The 17,101-nt window shown below is 52.5% G+C and overlaps 2 protein-coding genes and 1 non-coding gene across 3 annotated transcripts; 2 read left to right on the top strand and 1 right to left on the bottom strand.

Moving 5' to 3' along the window:
- The first annotated feature begins 41 nt into the window (after nt 1–41).
- RPL32 (ribosomal protein L32) lies at nt 42–1,838 on the top strand. The gene is made up of 4 exons (XM_036390701.2): nt 42–161; nt 712–812; nt 1,007–1,188; nt 1,666–1,838. Exons 2-4 carry the CDS (start codon nt 717–719, stop codon nt 1,793–1,795), a joined length of 408 nt encoding a protein of 135 aa, XP_036246594.1. The 5' UTR covers nt 42–161; nt 712–716; the 3' UTR covers nt 1,796–1,838.
- LOC118691905 (small nucleolar RNA SNORA7) lies at nt 512–648 on the top strand. Its single transcript, XR_004981093.1, has one exon. It is a non-coding gene; the product is annotated as a small nucleolar RNA SNORA7 (small nucleolar RNA).
- Nucleotides 1,839–1,955: 117 nt separating the features above from the next.
- LOC118691504 (cullin-associated NEDD8-dissociated protein 1-like) lies at nt 1,956–17,052 on the bottom strand. The gene is made up of 15 exons (XM_036390699.1): nt 16,751–17,052; nt 13,323–13,466; nt 11,942–12,096; nt 11,415–11,538; nt 10,520–10,776; nt 9,802–9,907; nt 8,555–8,700; nt 8,103–8,395; nt 7,571–7,712; nt 5,463–6,968; nt 5,002–5,097; nt 4,144–4,313; nt 3,869–4,033; nt 3,488–3,595; nt 1,956–3,284 (listed from the first exon to the last, which is right to left on the bottom strand). Exons 1-15 carry the CDS (start codon nt 16,816–16,818, stop codon nt 3,057–3,059), a joined length of 3,708 nt encoding a protein of 1,235 aa, XP_036246592.1. The 5' UTR covers nt 16,819–17,052; the 3' UTR covers nt 1,956–3,056.
- Between the last annotated feature and the right edge of the window lie 49 nt (nt 17,053–17,101).

Genomic DNA, 17,101 nt, shown 5'->3' with positions numbered 1-17,101 from the left:
CGGCGGGCTGGCCTCCGCGCCGCCCCGCCGGTGCCCGGTGCGCTGTGTGCGCGGCCGCAGCGCCACACGCCCCTGCCAGGACCGCCCGCCTGTCCCATAAGCGCTTGCGCCGGGCCCCTCCCTCTCTCGCCCGGCCCGCGGTGGACGCGCCATCGGCACCGGTGAGTCCCGGCCGCGCCATCCGAGGCCATCCGGGCCCCGGCGCTTCTGGCACGGACCGGTTTCCTCCCTTTCCCTTCCCCTCCGCCGCATCTTTTCCCCGTGGCGCGGAAAGCGGCCCCGCGGGCCGGCACCGGTCCTCTGCCTGCGGAGGATGGGCGGCGCTGGGGGCCCACCCGTGCCCATTCCCGGGCGGCGGGGCCGCCGCGGCCGCGCTCGGTCACCAGCCGGGCTGGGGCCTTTGGAGCGTGGGCGGGCGGAGCCGGGGGGTCTCGGTCGCTGTTGGTCTCCACGGCGTGCCACGCCGGGCTCCGGGCAGGAGCATCGCAGGCCCGCGGGGATAACACCGCGGCACCTCCCAGGATCGCATCTGGAGAGCTCCCAGTGCTCTGCCAGCTTCGGAGGCGGGAGGAAGAGCCCCAGCAGATGAAGACCCATTCCCTCACCGGCCCGCCCGTGGCCCCTGGGGGAAGGCAGTCTGCGACACGCGTGGCCCGGGGAGCTGCACCGTACATGGGGCACGCCCCTCGCTCACCCCGCTCTGTCCCGCAGCCGCCATGCCTGCCCTCAGGCCTCTCGTGAAGCCCAAGATCGTCAAGAAGAGAACCAAGAAGTTCATCCGGCACCAGTCTGACCGCTATGTCAAGATCAAGGTGAGGAGTTGCTGCAGCTTCCCCAGGACAGGAACTTTTGGGGTGCCTTTGGTTTGGGTGGTGAAGGAAAGTCCAGCAGGATGGTGCCAAGCTGCAGCAGCTGGGCAGGGAGTGTGGGGGCCGGTGTGGGCAGCCCTCACGCCAGCTGTGGTCAGGGTGGTCTTGTTTTGTAACTGCTCTCTGCATTTGTGCAGCGCAACTGGCGCAAACCCAGAGGCATCGACAACAGAGTGCGCCGGCGCTTCAAGGGACAGATCCTGATGCCCAACATCGGCTATGGCAGCAATAAGAAGACAAAACACATGCTGCCCACAGGCTTCAGAAAGTTCCTGGTCCACAATGTAAAAGAGCTGGAAGTGCTGATGATGAGCAACAAGTGAGTGTGTGGGGGCTGTACTCCCACCTGGGAGAGGTGGCATGGTCGGGGGAAACGAGGAAAATCATTGCTTTGAGAGCGTAGATGCCATCACTATTCCCTCAGTGAATGACTGCTGGAGGGTAGGGGCACAGAGAGGCCCTGGAGCTGGCAGTCTCATCCCCTTGGCAAAAATACACAATGGTGGCGAGCAAGGCTGTGCCACATCACTGGTAACCTCAGTCAGAACTGGGGCTCTGGGTCAGACCTGGGCACAAGTCTGCTCCAGTGCTTGTTTTTGCTACAAAGTAGTAAGAAAATAATTATCGACTGCCTTTGACTGAGTCATTCACAGGAAAAGCTGAGCTTTTCTGGAAGGGAGCTCCTGCTTCAGGCCAGTGAGGGGTGGGAGTCATGGTTCAGTGCCCGTGCAGTGATGCCCTGAGCTCAGCTCTGGGTGCTGCTGGAGCCAAGGCCAACGCTGTGTGTCTCCAACAGGTCGTACTGTGCAGAGATTGCCCACAACGTGTCCTCGAAGAACAGGAAGGTGATCGTGGAGAGAGCTGCACAGCTCGCCATCAAGATCACCAACCCCAACGCCAGACTGCGCAGCGAGGAGAACGAGTAGCAGCCTCTGCAGCACAGGTGTATTTAATAAAGCCTCAGTCCAACTTGGGTTCTGTTTTGCATGGGCACAGGAGGGGCAGCAGCCTGTGTTTGGCTTCAGGGCTCTGCTTGTCAGGGGTACTCTAGGAGCAGTGTCATGGTGATGGTCAGTGAACTCAGGGTACACAGCTTCAAAGTGTATTTTATTTTCTATACCACCCAGACAACAGATATCCTTTCACACAGCACTATAAACACTATTCACATCAACCACTCTGTCAAAAAAGAAAAAAAAGCACAGAGCAGTTCATGGCTAGAGCAATGTGACATGATTGCCTCATCTTCTGGTTGGCTGTTAGAACCTTTGTCTCTTAAGGCATTTTCTCTTGCACAAAGCAGGATTTGAGCACAGCAGCCACTATGGGCTGTGTGCTTGCACCCCTGGCTCCTGGCTGACACCTCTGAGCCCTGTGACTGACACTGACCAGCAGACCCCTATGACTGGTGGTACCAACACCAAGGTGCTCCAAGGGGAGAGAGAAGCCAGTGTTAGTGCAAAGCAAAGCTTTAAGCAGGGTTTGTCACTGAAACAGTAATCATCCGTCAGGGAAGATGGCTGAGGTATTTTGCAGTCAAAACCATAAATATGAAAGCCAAGCAACAAAGCTTCATATTGCCCAAATGCCAAACTGGAGCCCCAGGAGGAGGGTGGGGGTGTTGGGTAGCCCCCTGCCCTGTGCAGCCTCAGCAGCTTGGCAGGTGCAACTCTTCTTTCCCAAAAGGCCTGTGGGATGAACTCATTATTACATGGCTTCCAGTTTTTAGCCATGTTCTGTAGTTAAACACTATAAATACATTCTTGGGCAATTTAAGGTAGAAAGTGCATGTGCAGTGATTAAAAACCTTTGTACTGCAGTAAGGAGTATTTGAGGGAGCAATTTCCATTGTTCATGGAACCACAACTATGACTGCTTTGTGCACCCCTTAAAACTTCCTGAAAAAATGGGAATATTCATCTTCTAGCCCCTCCCCTATGTGAGGCTGTATTCCCTGATCTCAGGTCTCATTCCAATTCTCTGAGGTGTCCGATAGGAAGGCAGCTGGATCAAGCCAGTCACGTCCAGGTGTCACATTTAACACACCGTCCCCAGTTTCTGCTGGGGCTGCCCAGGGACTTGGACTTGGCTGTGGCAGAAGAGCAGCCCAGTGGCATTTTTTCTTCCCCACCCGGCTGGTGTCTGGCTGAGGCATCCCAAGGCAGGAGGGTGGTGGGGAGAAACATCTTAGCTCATGTCCATTGACTCCGAGGCAGGGAGGGAAGCAGAATCTTTCTGAATGCTCTCAAAAAGTGATGCCATTTCAGGACTGGATCTGATCTGGGATGAAAACTCAGCCATTGCTGGGCTTTTCTCCACCTCAGGGATGGTCAGGAGAGCAGCCACTGCCCGCATGGCTGAGCGCTTCAGCTCATCCTGCTTCTCAAACTCCTGCTTCACCGAACCAGCTTTCACCTGCAAATCCAAAGCCCCGTTTTCAGTTGGCATTTAGAAAAGCCCATACAGGCACAGAACCAAGAGAGCAGCAAAGGCCAGCAGAGAATTTTCCAGCTGGGGAAGTGAGGGAAGCGGGTGCTCAGCAGCACTGAGGGAGAAGGCCAGGAGCAGAGGCAGCTTTGGGCAGGACCCAGCCCGGCCCTGCACGATCCTGCTCTTACCTTAGTGGAGCAGGTTGCCCGGAGGGGCTCGATGAGCCGCTCGAGCCGCTGCAGCACAGCGTTGGGGCAGAGCACCGAGAGCCGCGCCAGCATGATGAACGTCAGCATCTGGGCAGGAGGGGAGAACACGTGTGGGTGCTCTGGGGCACCCAGCTGGGCTGCACCCACACTGTGCTTAGCTCCTCTGCGCTTGTGTAAGGGGCTCTGCTAAGAGCTGCAAGCGCACCCCTGGCAGCCAGGGGCTGGAGCTGCAGCTGGCCCAGGTGTGTGCAAAGGGCTGACAGCCCTGGGGACGCTGCACCACGGGGCTCTGGGGGTACACAGCCCCATTGCAGCTCAGGCCCCACACAGAACATGACAGAGTCAGGGCACAGCACCTACCCGAATGTCATAGTGATCTTTCAGCCCATCCTCCACGTGGTTCAGGTAGTCATAGATGTCCAGCCGGTCCAGGCAGCTTTCCAGCAGGGTGTACATGCACTCGAAAGCAGCTTTCCTCACATCCAGGCCATCGTCCACTGTGTGCTTGAATGGCCCCATCTCTACCTGAACCAAGACAAACAGTACAGCTGTCACCAAAGAGCAGACAGCAGCAGCTCCTCCGGGGCTCTGCAGGCTGCTGTGAGTCACCATGTGCCCCCGCCGAGCCCAGTTACCTCCCGGATGAGCTCCCTCCGCACTTTGGTTTCATTGTACAGGCTGGGGAGGACTGAGTTCAGTAAGTCCCGGATTAAAGAAGGCTTGTTGTGAGCAGCAGAATTAAACAGGGCTAAAGCCACACGGCGAACGTTCAGGTCTGGATCTTGCAGAGTTTGTAAGAAGTCACCTGTGGGATAAGAGCACATCAGTCAGTCCTGCAGCCAACAGGCTGCAACATTTTTGCAGTCATTTCAAATATATTGGGATGTATTTCAAGGAGGCTGGTTATGAGAGCATTTATGGTAAAATAACTAGTAGCACAGTCTGTCAGAGCCATTTGAGATGCTTTCTCTCCCTCCATTTGGGATACAGCAAAGAAACATGATTCCTGCATTTGGGCATAAAAACAAATGATGTGACTCTAGCTACCCTACCCTAAAGTCAAATCAGAAGCATTCTTATTCAAGGAAGTTGTGGGGGATTTTTCTTGCTTAGATCCCATCTGATCAAACTTCTCTGAAACAGAAGGTCCAGTTTTATACAGCACATCCTTTTGTGGGCTCCCTGGACATCAGACACTCCTCGTGTAGGTTATACTTCTGAAGATCCTTTTTGTGGGGTGCTGGAATTCTGAGTTTACATGCAGAAAGAACTTAAGCACTCTAAAAAACAACGGAACAAGCCCAAGAGCAATGCATCAGTGCAGTTAGCAAGGACTCACAGTAAGTGTTGCTGTTTAATCCCAAAAGCTGAGAAACACTGATAAAAACTAACTGGACTAGATGAGGTTCACACAGGAATGGAAAATCCCTGAGGTGCTAACAACACCCAACCTCCCATGCCCCCAGTCCACACCCCTGTCCAAACCAGCCTACCTATGCAGCCTTTCAGGAGAGCATCAATAGGCTGAGGCTGGTCTGTAATCGTGAACTTGATGGCAGTAACCACCGTGCTCCGGGCATGTGGGGAGCCTGCAATGAAGAGGGGAAGAAAAACAGTGAAAAATAAAGAGAGAAAATCACTGCTGTAACTCTGTAGTACATATTCTGTCCTTGATCCTGTTACACATGTGTTATAAGGAAGTAGAGGATTCTTCTTATCAACTCTGTGTTTGAATCTGATCCTGCACAATCTCCTTGTGTAGTCCCTGTTCCCTTCACCTTCCTGCTCTTGTGCAGACCAGTGCTCCTCTGATCCTCCTTGCAGAGAGATCCATCTTGTTACTTGCTCTCCTCTCAACTGGATTTGCTCCCTGTTGTAGCCACAAGCAGTTTACAAAATGAATTCCCATCAGAAGGCATTATTTTCCTGCTCTGGTCATTGCCCTACCCGTTACCTGCTGACAGCTGTTTCCTCAGCCGGGGCAGCAGCTCAGCAGGGTTCACCAAAGTCAGCTTCCCCAGGCATTCCGCCACCACGTTGCGTGTCCCCTCCTCTGTGCACTCACAGTGCTTGAAGAGCAGAGCCCAGATATCCTCCACGTAAGGCGTGAGGCTGTCAGCTGGGGAGCAGCTGATGGCCTCCTTCAGGGAGTGCAGCAGCAGGTACTGTCGCTTGGGCTGGCTTCCGATCTCCTTCAGCATGAAGGGCAGATACTCCTTCAGATTGCCAACGCTGACGTTCCCCAGGGTGTAGGAGGCAGCGGATTTCACCTCTTCGCTGGGGGAAGAGAACGCTTCCAGGATGACGGTTCTGAGCTCCCTCTGAGCACTGAGGTTCGTGGTGCGGCCCACCTCTGCCAGGAAGAGGAAAGCCAGCACTTGGACAGCAGGGCTGGACTTGGGACTTTTCACATCCTGGACAAACTGGTTCACTGTCGCAGGGGCTTCCTTAGGGCAGGCTGAGGACAGGGCTGCCACGCACTTTGCGATGGAGTGATAGGCCTGCTTGTGCAACGTCAGCGAGGCCCCGGCCAAGCCCGAGGAGTAAACGGGTGCTGTCAGCTGCTTCACCAGCTCCGGGTAACCCATGGCAGCCGTCTTTGTCAGGACCAGTGCCTGGAAGAAGTCGATGATGGCATTCAGGGCCCCTCCTTGAAGCAAAGGTGAGTGAACAAGCTGAAAGATTTCAGCAAGGACAGAGCCACTGATCTTGGAGATACAGGATGGATAAACCTTGGCCAAAGTCGTGAGGAACATGATGGTCACCTGGGACACGTGCATGTCATTCTCAGTTATTAAGACGGGGAGCTCTGTTAGCACAGCCTCAATCATGGCAGGCTTGAGGCTGTCACTGTAGTTCTTCACCAGGATGTCCAGAGCATTCAGAGTGCTTAGTTTCAAGGCACGTTGATTCTTTCTCAAGAAGGAAGCTAGAATGGGGAGACCTTCCCCTAGGATGGGTCTCAAATCTATTTTAAGTGGAGAACTAGCAATTAAGGTTAATGCTTTGACTGTTGTCAGTCTGGTGATTTCATTTTTGAGCCTCTCCAGAAATATCTTCAGGGTTGGCTGGAGGTCAGTGCTTAAATGGTCTCCCAAGTTGTAAATGATTTGTCCCATGCAGGAGATGGCACGTTCCTTCACCTCCTGGTCGATGTCAGCTGCCTTCAGCCGATTCAGAGTACCAGGGAAAAGGTCCTTCATGTAGGGCTTGGCATCAAAGGTGTAAGGTTTGTCCAAAGGCCTGATAACCTTCACAAGCTGCTGAGTTACCAGCAGAGCTTCTGACGTGATCTTATAAAAGGGGTCTCCAATACAGGTGACAACAGAAGGCAGCAGGGCTTTGACATGAGGGTGAAATACCTCTGGCTGGTGGTTGCAGAGAAGGACGTGGAGGAAGGACAGTGTGTCAATCCGCATGTTGGAGGAGCTGGATTTATCCGCCAAGGAGAAAACAATACCTGTGCAGAAGAAAATATGATGATGTCATATTTTTCCCAAAGAAGGAGGTTCATGGATCCAGCCAGGGACAATCACAGGAGACTTTTCTCATATTCACTATACAATCACACCAAAAGCAAAGGCAGGAGCCTTCCAGCAGTGGGATGCTTCATGAGTCCACCAGCCAGAGAGCTCAGAGAAAAATTTGGTGGTGCAAATTAAAGAATCAGTCAATATACAGAAGTTTTTTTAATGCCACTGCATTCTGCAAAAGGAAGTGGCATTTGTATTTCTGATCTCAGTGTGGTAACAGCACAATTCCAGCTACTTTCAGAGGAGGCTGGAATAGGCCCTCCCAAAAGCATCTTGTCAGGGGACTGTGGAAATGAACTTGACATTTTTATCCTGGCTTTCAGTGCAGAGGCCAGAATTAATCAGGGAGCTGTTCAGCACATCAGCACAGAGCAGAACTTCATGTTTGTCCTAATGCTTAGCAGAATAACTCACAGGAGTAAACCTGGAACACACAGGCAAGAAGCACATCACACAGGCAAGAAGCACATGTGTTCAGAATGGATTTTGCCAGCCCTGCTGCTTCACCCCAGACCACAGACAAGCTTACCAGGGATAAGTGCAGGTATATGATCTGCCAGGCAGCCAGGAAGAACACTGGCCAATTCTGTCAGAAGGCTGAAACAACCCTGTCTGGATTTTATGCTCTTTTCTTTGAGCTGCTTGTGCAAGGCCTTGATGATGTTGGGAACCTGCAGTTTGGAGAAGCAAATGAAAAGGGGACACCTCAGTCACCCCAGCTGCTCTCAGAGGCTCACTCTGGTACATTTCTACCACAGTTTATTCAGTGAATTTCTCAAGCAACAGCTGTAGTAAGGTACCAGCCAGACACTTCACCCAGGAGCCACCCTGCCTCAGCTGCACACATGCCAGGGCTGGTGGAGGAGCAGTGCTGGCTGTAGTCCCGCATTCCTGTGCTGTGCCAGCCGGGAATGGCAGGAGACTGACAGTAAACAGCCAGCCCTCTCTGGATCTGGGGCCCTCTAGATGCCTGCCCCAGGGCTCCTTCAGCTAGCCACATTCCCAAGGTACCTACTTCCCATTGCTTTGTGATTTAGCCCAGCCACCACCTGCTCACACACCTGGTTCTGAAGCATTGTCAAGGGAACGTCATCCTTGCCAGAGGCATCTGAAGTGTGCAGCCAGCTCTGGGCAGGCAGTGTTTGCTTCAGCAAGGAGATGTAAGCATTGAAGATGTCAGCTTTGACATTCTCCTCCCTCTCTTTGAACCTGCTTATCAAGGCTGGGGAGAGAGTTCTGTAGAAGTCCTGCAGGAGGTCGTGCCTGCTGCTGACAATGGCCTCCAGGCACTTGGCCGCAGCCCTGCGGACCTTCCAGCTGATGTCGTCATCGTCACTGTACTCGTCGTCGCTTTCTAGAAACAACACAAGGGGAAACAAGTGCAACTATGAGAAAACTGGAGCTAAAGGATCACTTGATCCTCAGAGCTGCCCTCTCCAGGAGGAGAAAGCAGGAAGGGGAGAAATGTTAACTGCGTGTTCTGCTGAGCACAGCCATCCTCACAAGCAGGCACCTTGCTCTTCATCCTCCCCATTTTCAGTTTCCATCATCTCTTCCTCTTCCTCCTCATTATCATAGTTGTAGTTTGGGTCAAAGGTAATGTACTTCAAACATAGTCCCATCACACTTGAGATGTGAGGGTCCATTTCCTTTGGGCACCTATCACAAATGAAAATTGTAAGAGTTAGTAGGAGACTAAGCTGTTTTAAATATCCAAATAATATTAATCTCAAAACAATCATAAAGTGCTTCACAGACCATTTTGATAATATGAGTTAAACTGAAGATGTTCCTTCCTGCTGTACATGAAGTAAGGAACATGTTTGCTTCCTGCACAGCAGGAAGGAACATCTCCTATGGGGAGGATGCAATAATTTTTTAAGGACAAATAAATAATCAATTGCCTTCACCCTGTTGGGAGGACTGAGTTAAAACCAGAAGATTTGGTGAGGAAGGAATAGTTTTACTCAAAGAAACCTTGCTACTGGGAAGGCTAATGATGTCAGTGTGGGAAAACTCCATTTATTATACCTAATGTTGTTCATCCTCTGTCTATTTTCAGAAGTACAATTCCTGTGGAGAGATAATACACTCTCACAGACATGCAGGAAGCCTTCTGTTAGAGTGAGGCAGGCAGCGAGCCCCCTTGCCCTTCTCTCAGCTGGGATAACTAAGCCAAACACCAAACAGAGCCTGCATCCCCATGTGTCTCTGTCACCCAGTATAATTAGCAAGATAACAAAATAAACCTACTGTTGGCATTTCAGCTGTGGTTTGATGGTGGCCCTTGGTTACCTGTATGTGTCAATGCACACATACAGATCCTGGTTGAATCCTCCCTTCCTTGGGAGAACACCTCAACAGCTCTGCAGGGCTCCTTTTCCAAGCAGTAAATGTTTGACCAAACAACAGGAGAGCTGCAGCTCAGCAGTTCTTCTGCCCACCCCCCTTGCTGCCTCCAGCTCCCTCCAGGCACCAGGAGTGAGGCAGTTCCCTCTGCCTAAGGAACATTCCAAGGACAAGGAAAACTCCCACTCCTGCAAAACCAATACAGAAGGACAGCCTCACATGCTGAGGTAAAGCAGCTCATGATTCCAGTCCAACTGTGCATGTGCAGAAGAGATTTCATATGTGAACTGTCTTCCCAACAGGAATACTTGCAGGAAGGCCCTCCTTTGAGGATGCTGAACGTATGGATATCTACACCAGGAGGACACAGATGCCCTGGATGGTGCAGAGGCATTCCCCAAGGACACACACCTTCTCACAAAGGACTCAAAGGCCTGGAAACAGTACTCTCGCAGCTCGTCGTCATCCACGTTACAGTACTGAACAATCAGAGGAATTATCTTCTCCAGGTGTTCTCCTGGGAAAAACAAAGCAAACAGCACTGAAAATCCATTCCAGCCTTCACTCACCTGGGCAGCTGAGAACTCAGCCAGCTGCCACTTTCTTCCTGTGTCTGGTAGAGCATTCCTGCCCCAGACCTCATGGGCAAGGGGCCAGCAGCCCACCAAAACCAGCTGTGCTGGTTTTCAGCAGCCAATCCCCGCTCCCTGTCTGCAGCCCCTTGTTGGCATTTCACTCACAGGAAGAGCTGTCATTAGAGATCCCTTAGAACCTAATCTCAACTCTGGCAGGTCTTTTACACAAGTAATACAATATGTTGCCATCCCCTATGTCATTTAAAAATGGGTGAATCCACTGACCTGGTTCACAGAGGTGTTAATTCAAACCAGGCAAGAGCTGGAAGATCTTGAGGGGAAGACCATAGCCACTAGCAAAGGGCAGCCAAAGAGATACTCTGGTGTCCCCTTTGCAAGTGAAGATCAGAGAACCAGACCAGAGGCACAGAGAGGATCACAAGCAGAAGCCACTAACACATTAAGAAAAATGAGCACTCTTCTTTTACCACTAAGAGGAGCTGCTCTAAAATGCATGTACATTTCCCAGCATCATTTCAAGGTGCTCATCCTACCTATGCGGTGCCCAGCCTGCCTGCTGATGCCAGCCACACACTGAATGTACGTCCTGGTGGTAGATGTGGACTCGTTCCTCTTCAGCTCTGCCAGCAGATGCTCTGTAAGCTCTGAGAAGATGTTTCCACTGCAGGTCAAGACCAGGTGCCCCAAGGCAATGATGGCCCGTTTACGTACTGCCAGCCTGGGGCTCGTCAGCTGGGGCAGCAGGCAGGTCAGGATGGAGGAATGGAATGAGTAGAGTGTTCCTCCCAACCTGCAATGAACAGAACAAGGCACAAGGTGAAAGTCAAAGGCTCAGAAAAAATCCCTTTTGGCAGCAACAAATCTGAAAATCCTTCAGCTCTGGAGACTTCATGCACGTTGTGGGGAGGGGGAGGAGAAGGATGGGTTTGTCATTTTGGTCTGAACACTGACTTGGTCTGTAAAATACAGGGAGAGGTAATTTGTCTCCATCGTGGAGGAGTTTTTGACTGTGTCCTTCTGGATGACCCAAAGGTGTGCTAATAATTTCCTGCATGCAGATGACATACGACACTGTCACTCTGACTTATGCAACAAGAGGCAGCCAGGGAAAAAAAAAAAGTTTATGTGACGGGCTCATAGGGCTAAAATAAACCTCCCTGCCTGCCTCACCCTTGCACGTTTGCGTGAGCTAAGCTTCTGTGTGATCCATCACCAGAGGCACTGCCATTCCCAGCACAGAAAGGCTTGGCATGTTATCTCTCATCCCTGCTGGGGACCTGCTCTACTCAGATATTCCCTAGGAGCAGCCAACCAAATCCTGTGCTTTTAAGTCCCAGTAATAGGATTAGAGAAATAAAGAAATCAAAAGCAGATACATCCCTGCAGCCCCCTCCTATGCACAGCTGCCAGAAGGAAATCCTCTAGTACCTGCTCAGCATATCTGACAGGATGTCAAGAGCTTCCAACTGCACGGACACATCCTCCTGCTTGCCAATGGCTCCTGTCAGCTGGGCTGTGATCTTTTTGCACACATTTGCTGTCATGGTGGAACCTGCAAGAGAGATATTTTTCCCTGCTGTCAGTTAACACTTTTTACTGCTAGGAACCATTCAACTCCTGGTATGCTGAAAAAAAGAAATCACCACTGGGAGATCTAATCAGGACAGATTCATGAAATGGCTGCAGAGGAAAATCCTGTTGCTGGGAGTCTCAGGTATCCCCTGAAAAGCTGATGCATTTTTGGGATACACAGTTCCAAATACAGCTCAAGTTTTCATTTAATTCTGCCTTTCATCCCATTGGTACCTCAGCTCTACAGTCTGATTTCACAGACTGTCCTCTGGCAGGCCAGTAAAGAATCGGTAACTTCCAGGCTCTGGACTCAACATTTTCCCCCGTTTGCCAAAGGCTGGGACTCCCCGTCCCTCAGTGACAAATGGGGACAGCCAGTGTACCTGTGGCAGCTGGTGGCAGCTCAGAAATAACTGTTTTGAGGCCGATGCTGGAGATATCGCGCAGCTGCTCCTTGTCGGACAGCATGTTCGTGCAGAGCGTGTCCACGATGGTCTCCACCTGGTACTCCTTCACTTTGCCAACCAGCGGGCCCAGGCTGCGGGACGAGAAGCCAGTCAGGGTGAAGGGCCTAATCCAACTGTCCACGTCCTTCAAACCATCACACTGCTCCTTCTTAAAGATCCTGGCCACCTATCTGGGAATGACTATTCCACTCTAAGCACCTCCTTAGGCACGGGAAGGAAACTTTCCTGGTTCCATTTTGAGGCCTCCTCATTATCACACTCTGGATGGATGAGAGATTGCAACGAGTATGGACTTACTGCAGATACCACCAGAGATAACCAGGCAAAGAAGTTGAGAAGGTCCTCTGCTCAGTGCCCAACTGTTTTGCTTTAAAACCCAGAATAAACCAACCCAAACCAGGCAGAGAGAGGAGCATGGCCAAAAGAAGTCAGGACAGTGGGAATCAGAAAGAAAGGGCCAAAGATAACAGGGAAAGAACGGGGATAGAAGCAGCACATGGTTGAAAAGAAGGGAATATGAATAGGATCCACAGCAGGAAAAAATAGAGGAACCCAAAGTTGTCTTTAAATGGCCCACCTTTCTGGAGCCCTGGGGTGAACTGAGCCATTCAATGGCATTTTTAGACTGAATACGCCCACTTAGCCATGCTGGGGAAAGAGATGGGAAAGAACATGTCAGCAGCAGGATCCCTTTATCAGAGGATTCACTAATAGAGGAACCTGCTACTTTTGTTCACGTGGATTAAAAAAATACGGGAATGGTCAAAGGCAAAGCAACAGCATAGGCTGCACTCAGAGTCAAGTCAGAGAAAAATCCAAGTGCATTATAGAGTTCAATTAAAATTCCTTTGAAGAGAAGGATTTGGACCTGAAATTAAAGCCCATAAGGGCTGTACATGCTTAGTACCATTGCTATCAAGGACAGATCCATGGAGAAATTCAGTACTGGATTTCAAAGCCTGAGAGAGGTCAAGAGGTTGATGAGCAAAATTTTTAAGTGTGCTTTTCCCTGAAGAAATAAAATCCTAGGCCTCTGCCTTCCATGTGGTAAGGTTTATAACAGGAACACTGAAGTACTTCCAAAATCATCTCTTGCTGCTACAAAGGAATCTGTGTGCTCAACCCTTGTGATTGTCTACACTGGGAGAAAGTGCAGTGCCTGCAACAGAGGGCAAAGTCCCTTGCAGAGGAGGTTTGAGGGAGGTGTCAAGGGCCAGGCTCTGCTCTCACACTCTCTGCAGTCTGTGATGGCTTTATTAGTGCTAGGGAACATGGATGTTACTGTCTAGGCTCTTACCATTTGACAGCAAGGTTCTGTACCTCCCCATTTTTGTCCTCCAGCAATTTCAAAAGCATTTTCACAACTTTTTTCTCACTGTCTTCATCTAGTTTTATTGAGTCTTTCTGCAGTTCCATCATCAGGTCATTGGTGGCCATAAACCTGAAAGGACACAGGGAGAAAGTGGATTGGCTGATGTGCAGACACAAATGCATCATCTTTGCATCATCTGGGCAGAATCTGGCAACTGGTGCTTGTATGAAAACACACTACAGAAGAGTAACTTACAACACTGTCCTAAGAAAAAGGAAAATTACTATCTTACTAGTAGTAAGTAGATAACTACCTAACAGGGGTCAGGTAAACAAAAACTCTAAAAGCGGCACTCAGCATGGGTATTTTTTCTCAGTGACTACATGAACATGGTTAACTATGCCAGAAAAAAATCATGATGGCTTTTTTCACCAAATTTTCACCTGGCCTAGGAAAAGCAGTCTGGGGTCTAAGAATTCACCTGGCTCTGTTCTTTCTGGCTAGCTTAGCACTGATAGTATGACTCCAGACATGGACAAGTCCTTTCACTTTCAAAAATGAAAAAATCAAGTAATGACTCCATGCAAACTACACCTCAGAAGTATACTAGGCTATATTTAGATTGCTGTGAGCAAAACCAGTTGAGTATTTATCACTCCAGATTAGAAAGAAAAACAAAGACCCAACTGACAGTCAGTTTTCTAACAGGAACAGAATGGATATTGAGAAATTCTGGAAAGTATCTATCTTCCCAGGAGCAGGAAAGCAAAAGGTGTTGGTATAGGAGTCTGAGGTTCTAAGAAGTCTCAGTGTGGCTATCGTGTGTTAACTGCTTTCCAATGTTAGCCCTGCACAGAATGGACGTCTGACAGGAACCACGAAGTCCTCTCTTGTTACAAAATGACAGCTCGTTTTTAAATTAGGCTCTGATGTCACTCATTCAGCACACAAGAGCTCTCATGTACATGTCATCGTTTGAGGGGCTTCAATCTGCCAGCCCATTCCTGAGCAGCAATGAGGTCCATCTGGAACGAGGGAGTGCTGCAGTGTTCCCCAGGCAGCCCGAGATCCAGAGTGAGCAAACTGCAGTAACGTGCCCTAGGATGTTACCGTGCAATCTATTTCTGATTCTGCGAGAGCTCCTCAGCTGCACTCCGCAGTTCAGCGTCTGTGCCGAACCAGCATGACCAATTATGGCCACGGGCTGAACAGAGCCTTCCACAGCAGCACATCCCACTTTGGCCTCGCTGCCTGCTGCCATCCTGCCCCAGGACCCGCTCTGGCTGCACTGCCATCCTGCCCCAGGACCCGCTCTGGCCTCGCTGCCATCCTGCCCCAGGACCCGCTCTGGCCTCGCTGCCATCCTGCCCAGGACCCGCTCTGGCCTGGCTGCCATCCCACCCCAGACCCACTCTGGCTGCACTGCCATCCTGCCCCAGGACCCGCTCTGGCCTCACTGCCATCCCACCCCAGACCCGCTCTGGCCTCGCTGCCATCCTGCCCCAGGACCCACTCTGGCCTCGCTGCCATCCTGCCCCGCATCCCGCTCTGGCTGCACTGCCATCCTGCCCCAGACCCGCTCTGGCCTCGCTGCCATCCTGCCCCAGACCCGCTCTGGCCTCGCTGCCATCCTGCCCCAGACCCGCTCTGGCTGCACTGCCATCCTGCCCCAGGACCCGCTCTGGCTGCACTGCCATCCTGCCCCAGACCCGCTCTGGCCTTGCTGCCATCCCGCCCCAGGACCCGCTCTGGCCTCACTGCCATCCCACCCCAGACCCGCTCTGGCCTCACTGCCATCCCACCCCAGACCCGCTCTGGCTGCACTGCCATCCTGCCCCAGACCCGCTCTGGCCTCACTGCCATCCTGCCCCAGACCCGCTCTGGCCTCGCTGCCATCCTGCCCCAGACCCGCTCTGGACTCGCTGCCATCCCTCCCCAGGACCCGCTCTGGCCTCGCTGCCATCCTGCCCCAGACCCGCTCTGGCCTCGCTGCCATCCTGCCCCAGACCCGCTCTGGCCTCGCTGCCATCCTGCCCCAGGACCCACTCTGGCCTCGCTGCCATCCTGCCCCAGGACCCGCTCTGGCCTCGCTGCCATCCTGCCCCAGGACCCGCTCTGGCCTCGCTGCCATCCTGCCCCAGGACCCGCTCTGGCCTCGCTGCCATCCTGCCCCAGGACCCGCTCTGGCCTCACTGCCATCCTGCCCCAGGACCCGCTCTGGCCTCGCTGCCATCCTGCCCCAGACCTGCTCTGGCTGCACTGCCTGCTGCCATCCTGCCCAAGCACCCGCTCTGGCTGCACTGCCTGCTGCCATCCCACCCCAGACCTGCTCTGGCCTCGCTGCCATCCTGCCCAAGCACCCGCTCTGGCCTCGCTGCCATCTTGCCCCAGCACCTGCTCTGGCTGCACTGCCATCCTGCCCCACATCCCGCTCTGGCCTCGCTGCCATCCCTCCCCAGGACCTTGGGATATCACCAACAGATCCATCTGTAAGGGGAACAAGAGAAACAGGTCATGCTTGGCTGTGTGCTGGGACGAAGTGGCCCTGCAGTACCTCTGGGACATGACGTGCCTGGTGTTGGGCACATCTCCTTTGGAGTGTTAACTGTAAATTCTTTGAACAAACTGTTTGCACAACTGCTCCATCACTGACTTGGTTATAAAGTACCTATTTTAACATCTGAGAACATCAGCAGCTTCTACAAAAATCAACCGACTTTTAGGCTATTACTAACCCCTCTCTTAGACCTCAAAATACCAAGTCTGGCCCAAACACTACCTTCCAGGATGATACTGAGAGAACGATATACTAAGGAGTGAAATCTTTCTTACACGTCATTTTTACTTTTTGATAGACTACCTTACATATCGAGCCATCTGTCTTACCCTAAAAAGATGTCAACTTTTCTGCTGACATAAACAAAGAAACAAAAGCATCTCAGTCCTGTTAGGAAGGCATATTCTCCCATCACACAGAAAAAGTTTTCCAAGCAGCCTGAGCAGAGCTAGTATGTGCAGCATCCATCACCCAGGGACACGGGGGTCTACTCACCCCTTTTAATGCACTGACTATCTCACAAATTATCAAAACAAACTAGAAGCATCTCTGCTACGATGTTCTTTATTCACAAAAGAAATAACAACTTGGAGTCCAGCTGCCCAGACTTATTCCCCCTTCCACTTTCATCAGGCACCAATCTAGGCAAGGGAGGGGAGCTCCTCTAGCTTCTCCACACCCCCCCTCAGCTAGGACACAGTCGGCTAGATACCCTGTAAATACAGCTGATGCAAATCCCAGGTCTCCTGCGCACCCGCCCCTGGCGCGGCAGGACCCTTCTCACGGCAGCCCCCTCCTCCCAGGGCCCCGTTCGCAGGTGGCTGCCGCCCGCAGGGCCCGTCCCGCGGTGCCACACCTGAAGTCCTTGTCGGTGGAGGTCATCTTCTCCAGCAGGCTGGAGATGTGGTAGGAGACGCTGGCCATGGCGGAGGGCTCTGCGGGGCCCGGGGCCGCCGCCCGCTCCGTGCCGTGCCGGGCGGCCCCAAGGCGCCGGGAGGAGCCGGGCCGGACGGCTTTGGGGGCCGATGAAGGGCTCTGTCCGGGCCCCGGCAGTGCCTCTGGCCGCTCGGCGGGCTCGGCTGGCGGCGCCGGGGCAGGACCGGTCAGTGGCCGCTCCCGCCCTCGCCCTCTCCCGGCCTAGCCAAGGCAGTGGCCGCCCCCGGAACCCGGCACGGGCGGAACGTCGTCGCAGGCGGGCGGGGCGCGG

This window comes from Molothrus ater, chromosome 11, assembly GCF_012460135.2.
Source record: "Molothrus ater isolate BHLD 08-10-18 breed brown headed cowbird chromosome 11, BPBGC_Mater_1.1, whole genome shotgun sequence".
NCBI lineage: Eukaryota > Metazoa > Chordata > Aves > Passeriformes > Icteridae > Molothrus > Molothrus ater.
Note: the sequence above shows the minus strand (reverse complement) of the source record. Positions and strands in the feature narration are given on the sequence as shown.

What these genes read in the sequence shown, in the direction of transcription:
- RPL32 (XM_036390701.2), top strand. Translation starts at nt 717, where the DNA reads ATGCCTGCCCTCAGGCCTCTCGTGAAGCCCAAGATCGTCAAGAAGAGA. An exon ending in ACCGCTATGTCAAGATCAAG is followed by an intron (nt 813 to 1,006) that starts GTGAGGAGTTGC and finishes GCATTTGTGCAG; the next exon opens with CGCAACTGGCGCAAACCCAG. An exon ending in GTGCTGATGATGAGCAACAA is followed by an intron (nt 1,189 to 1,665) that starts GTGAGTGTGTGG and finishes TGTCTCCAACAG; the next exon opens with GTCGTACTGTGCAGAGATTG.
- LOC118691504 (XM_036390699.1), bottom strand. Translation starts at nt 16,818, where the DNA reads ATGGCCAGCGTCTCCTACCACATCTCCAGCCTGCTGGAGAAGATGACC. An exon ending in TGGGGAGGATGAAGAGCAAG is followed by an intron (nt 8,396 to 8,554) that starts GTGCCTGCTTGT and finishes TGTTGTTTCTAG; the next exon opens with AAAGCGACGACGAGTACAGT. An exon ending in TCTCCTGAAAGGCTGCATAG is followed by an intron (nt 4,314 to 5,001) that starts GTAGGCTGGTTT and finishes CTTATCCCACAG; the next exon opens with GTGACTTCTTACAAACTCTG.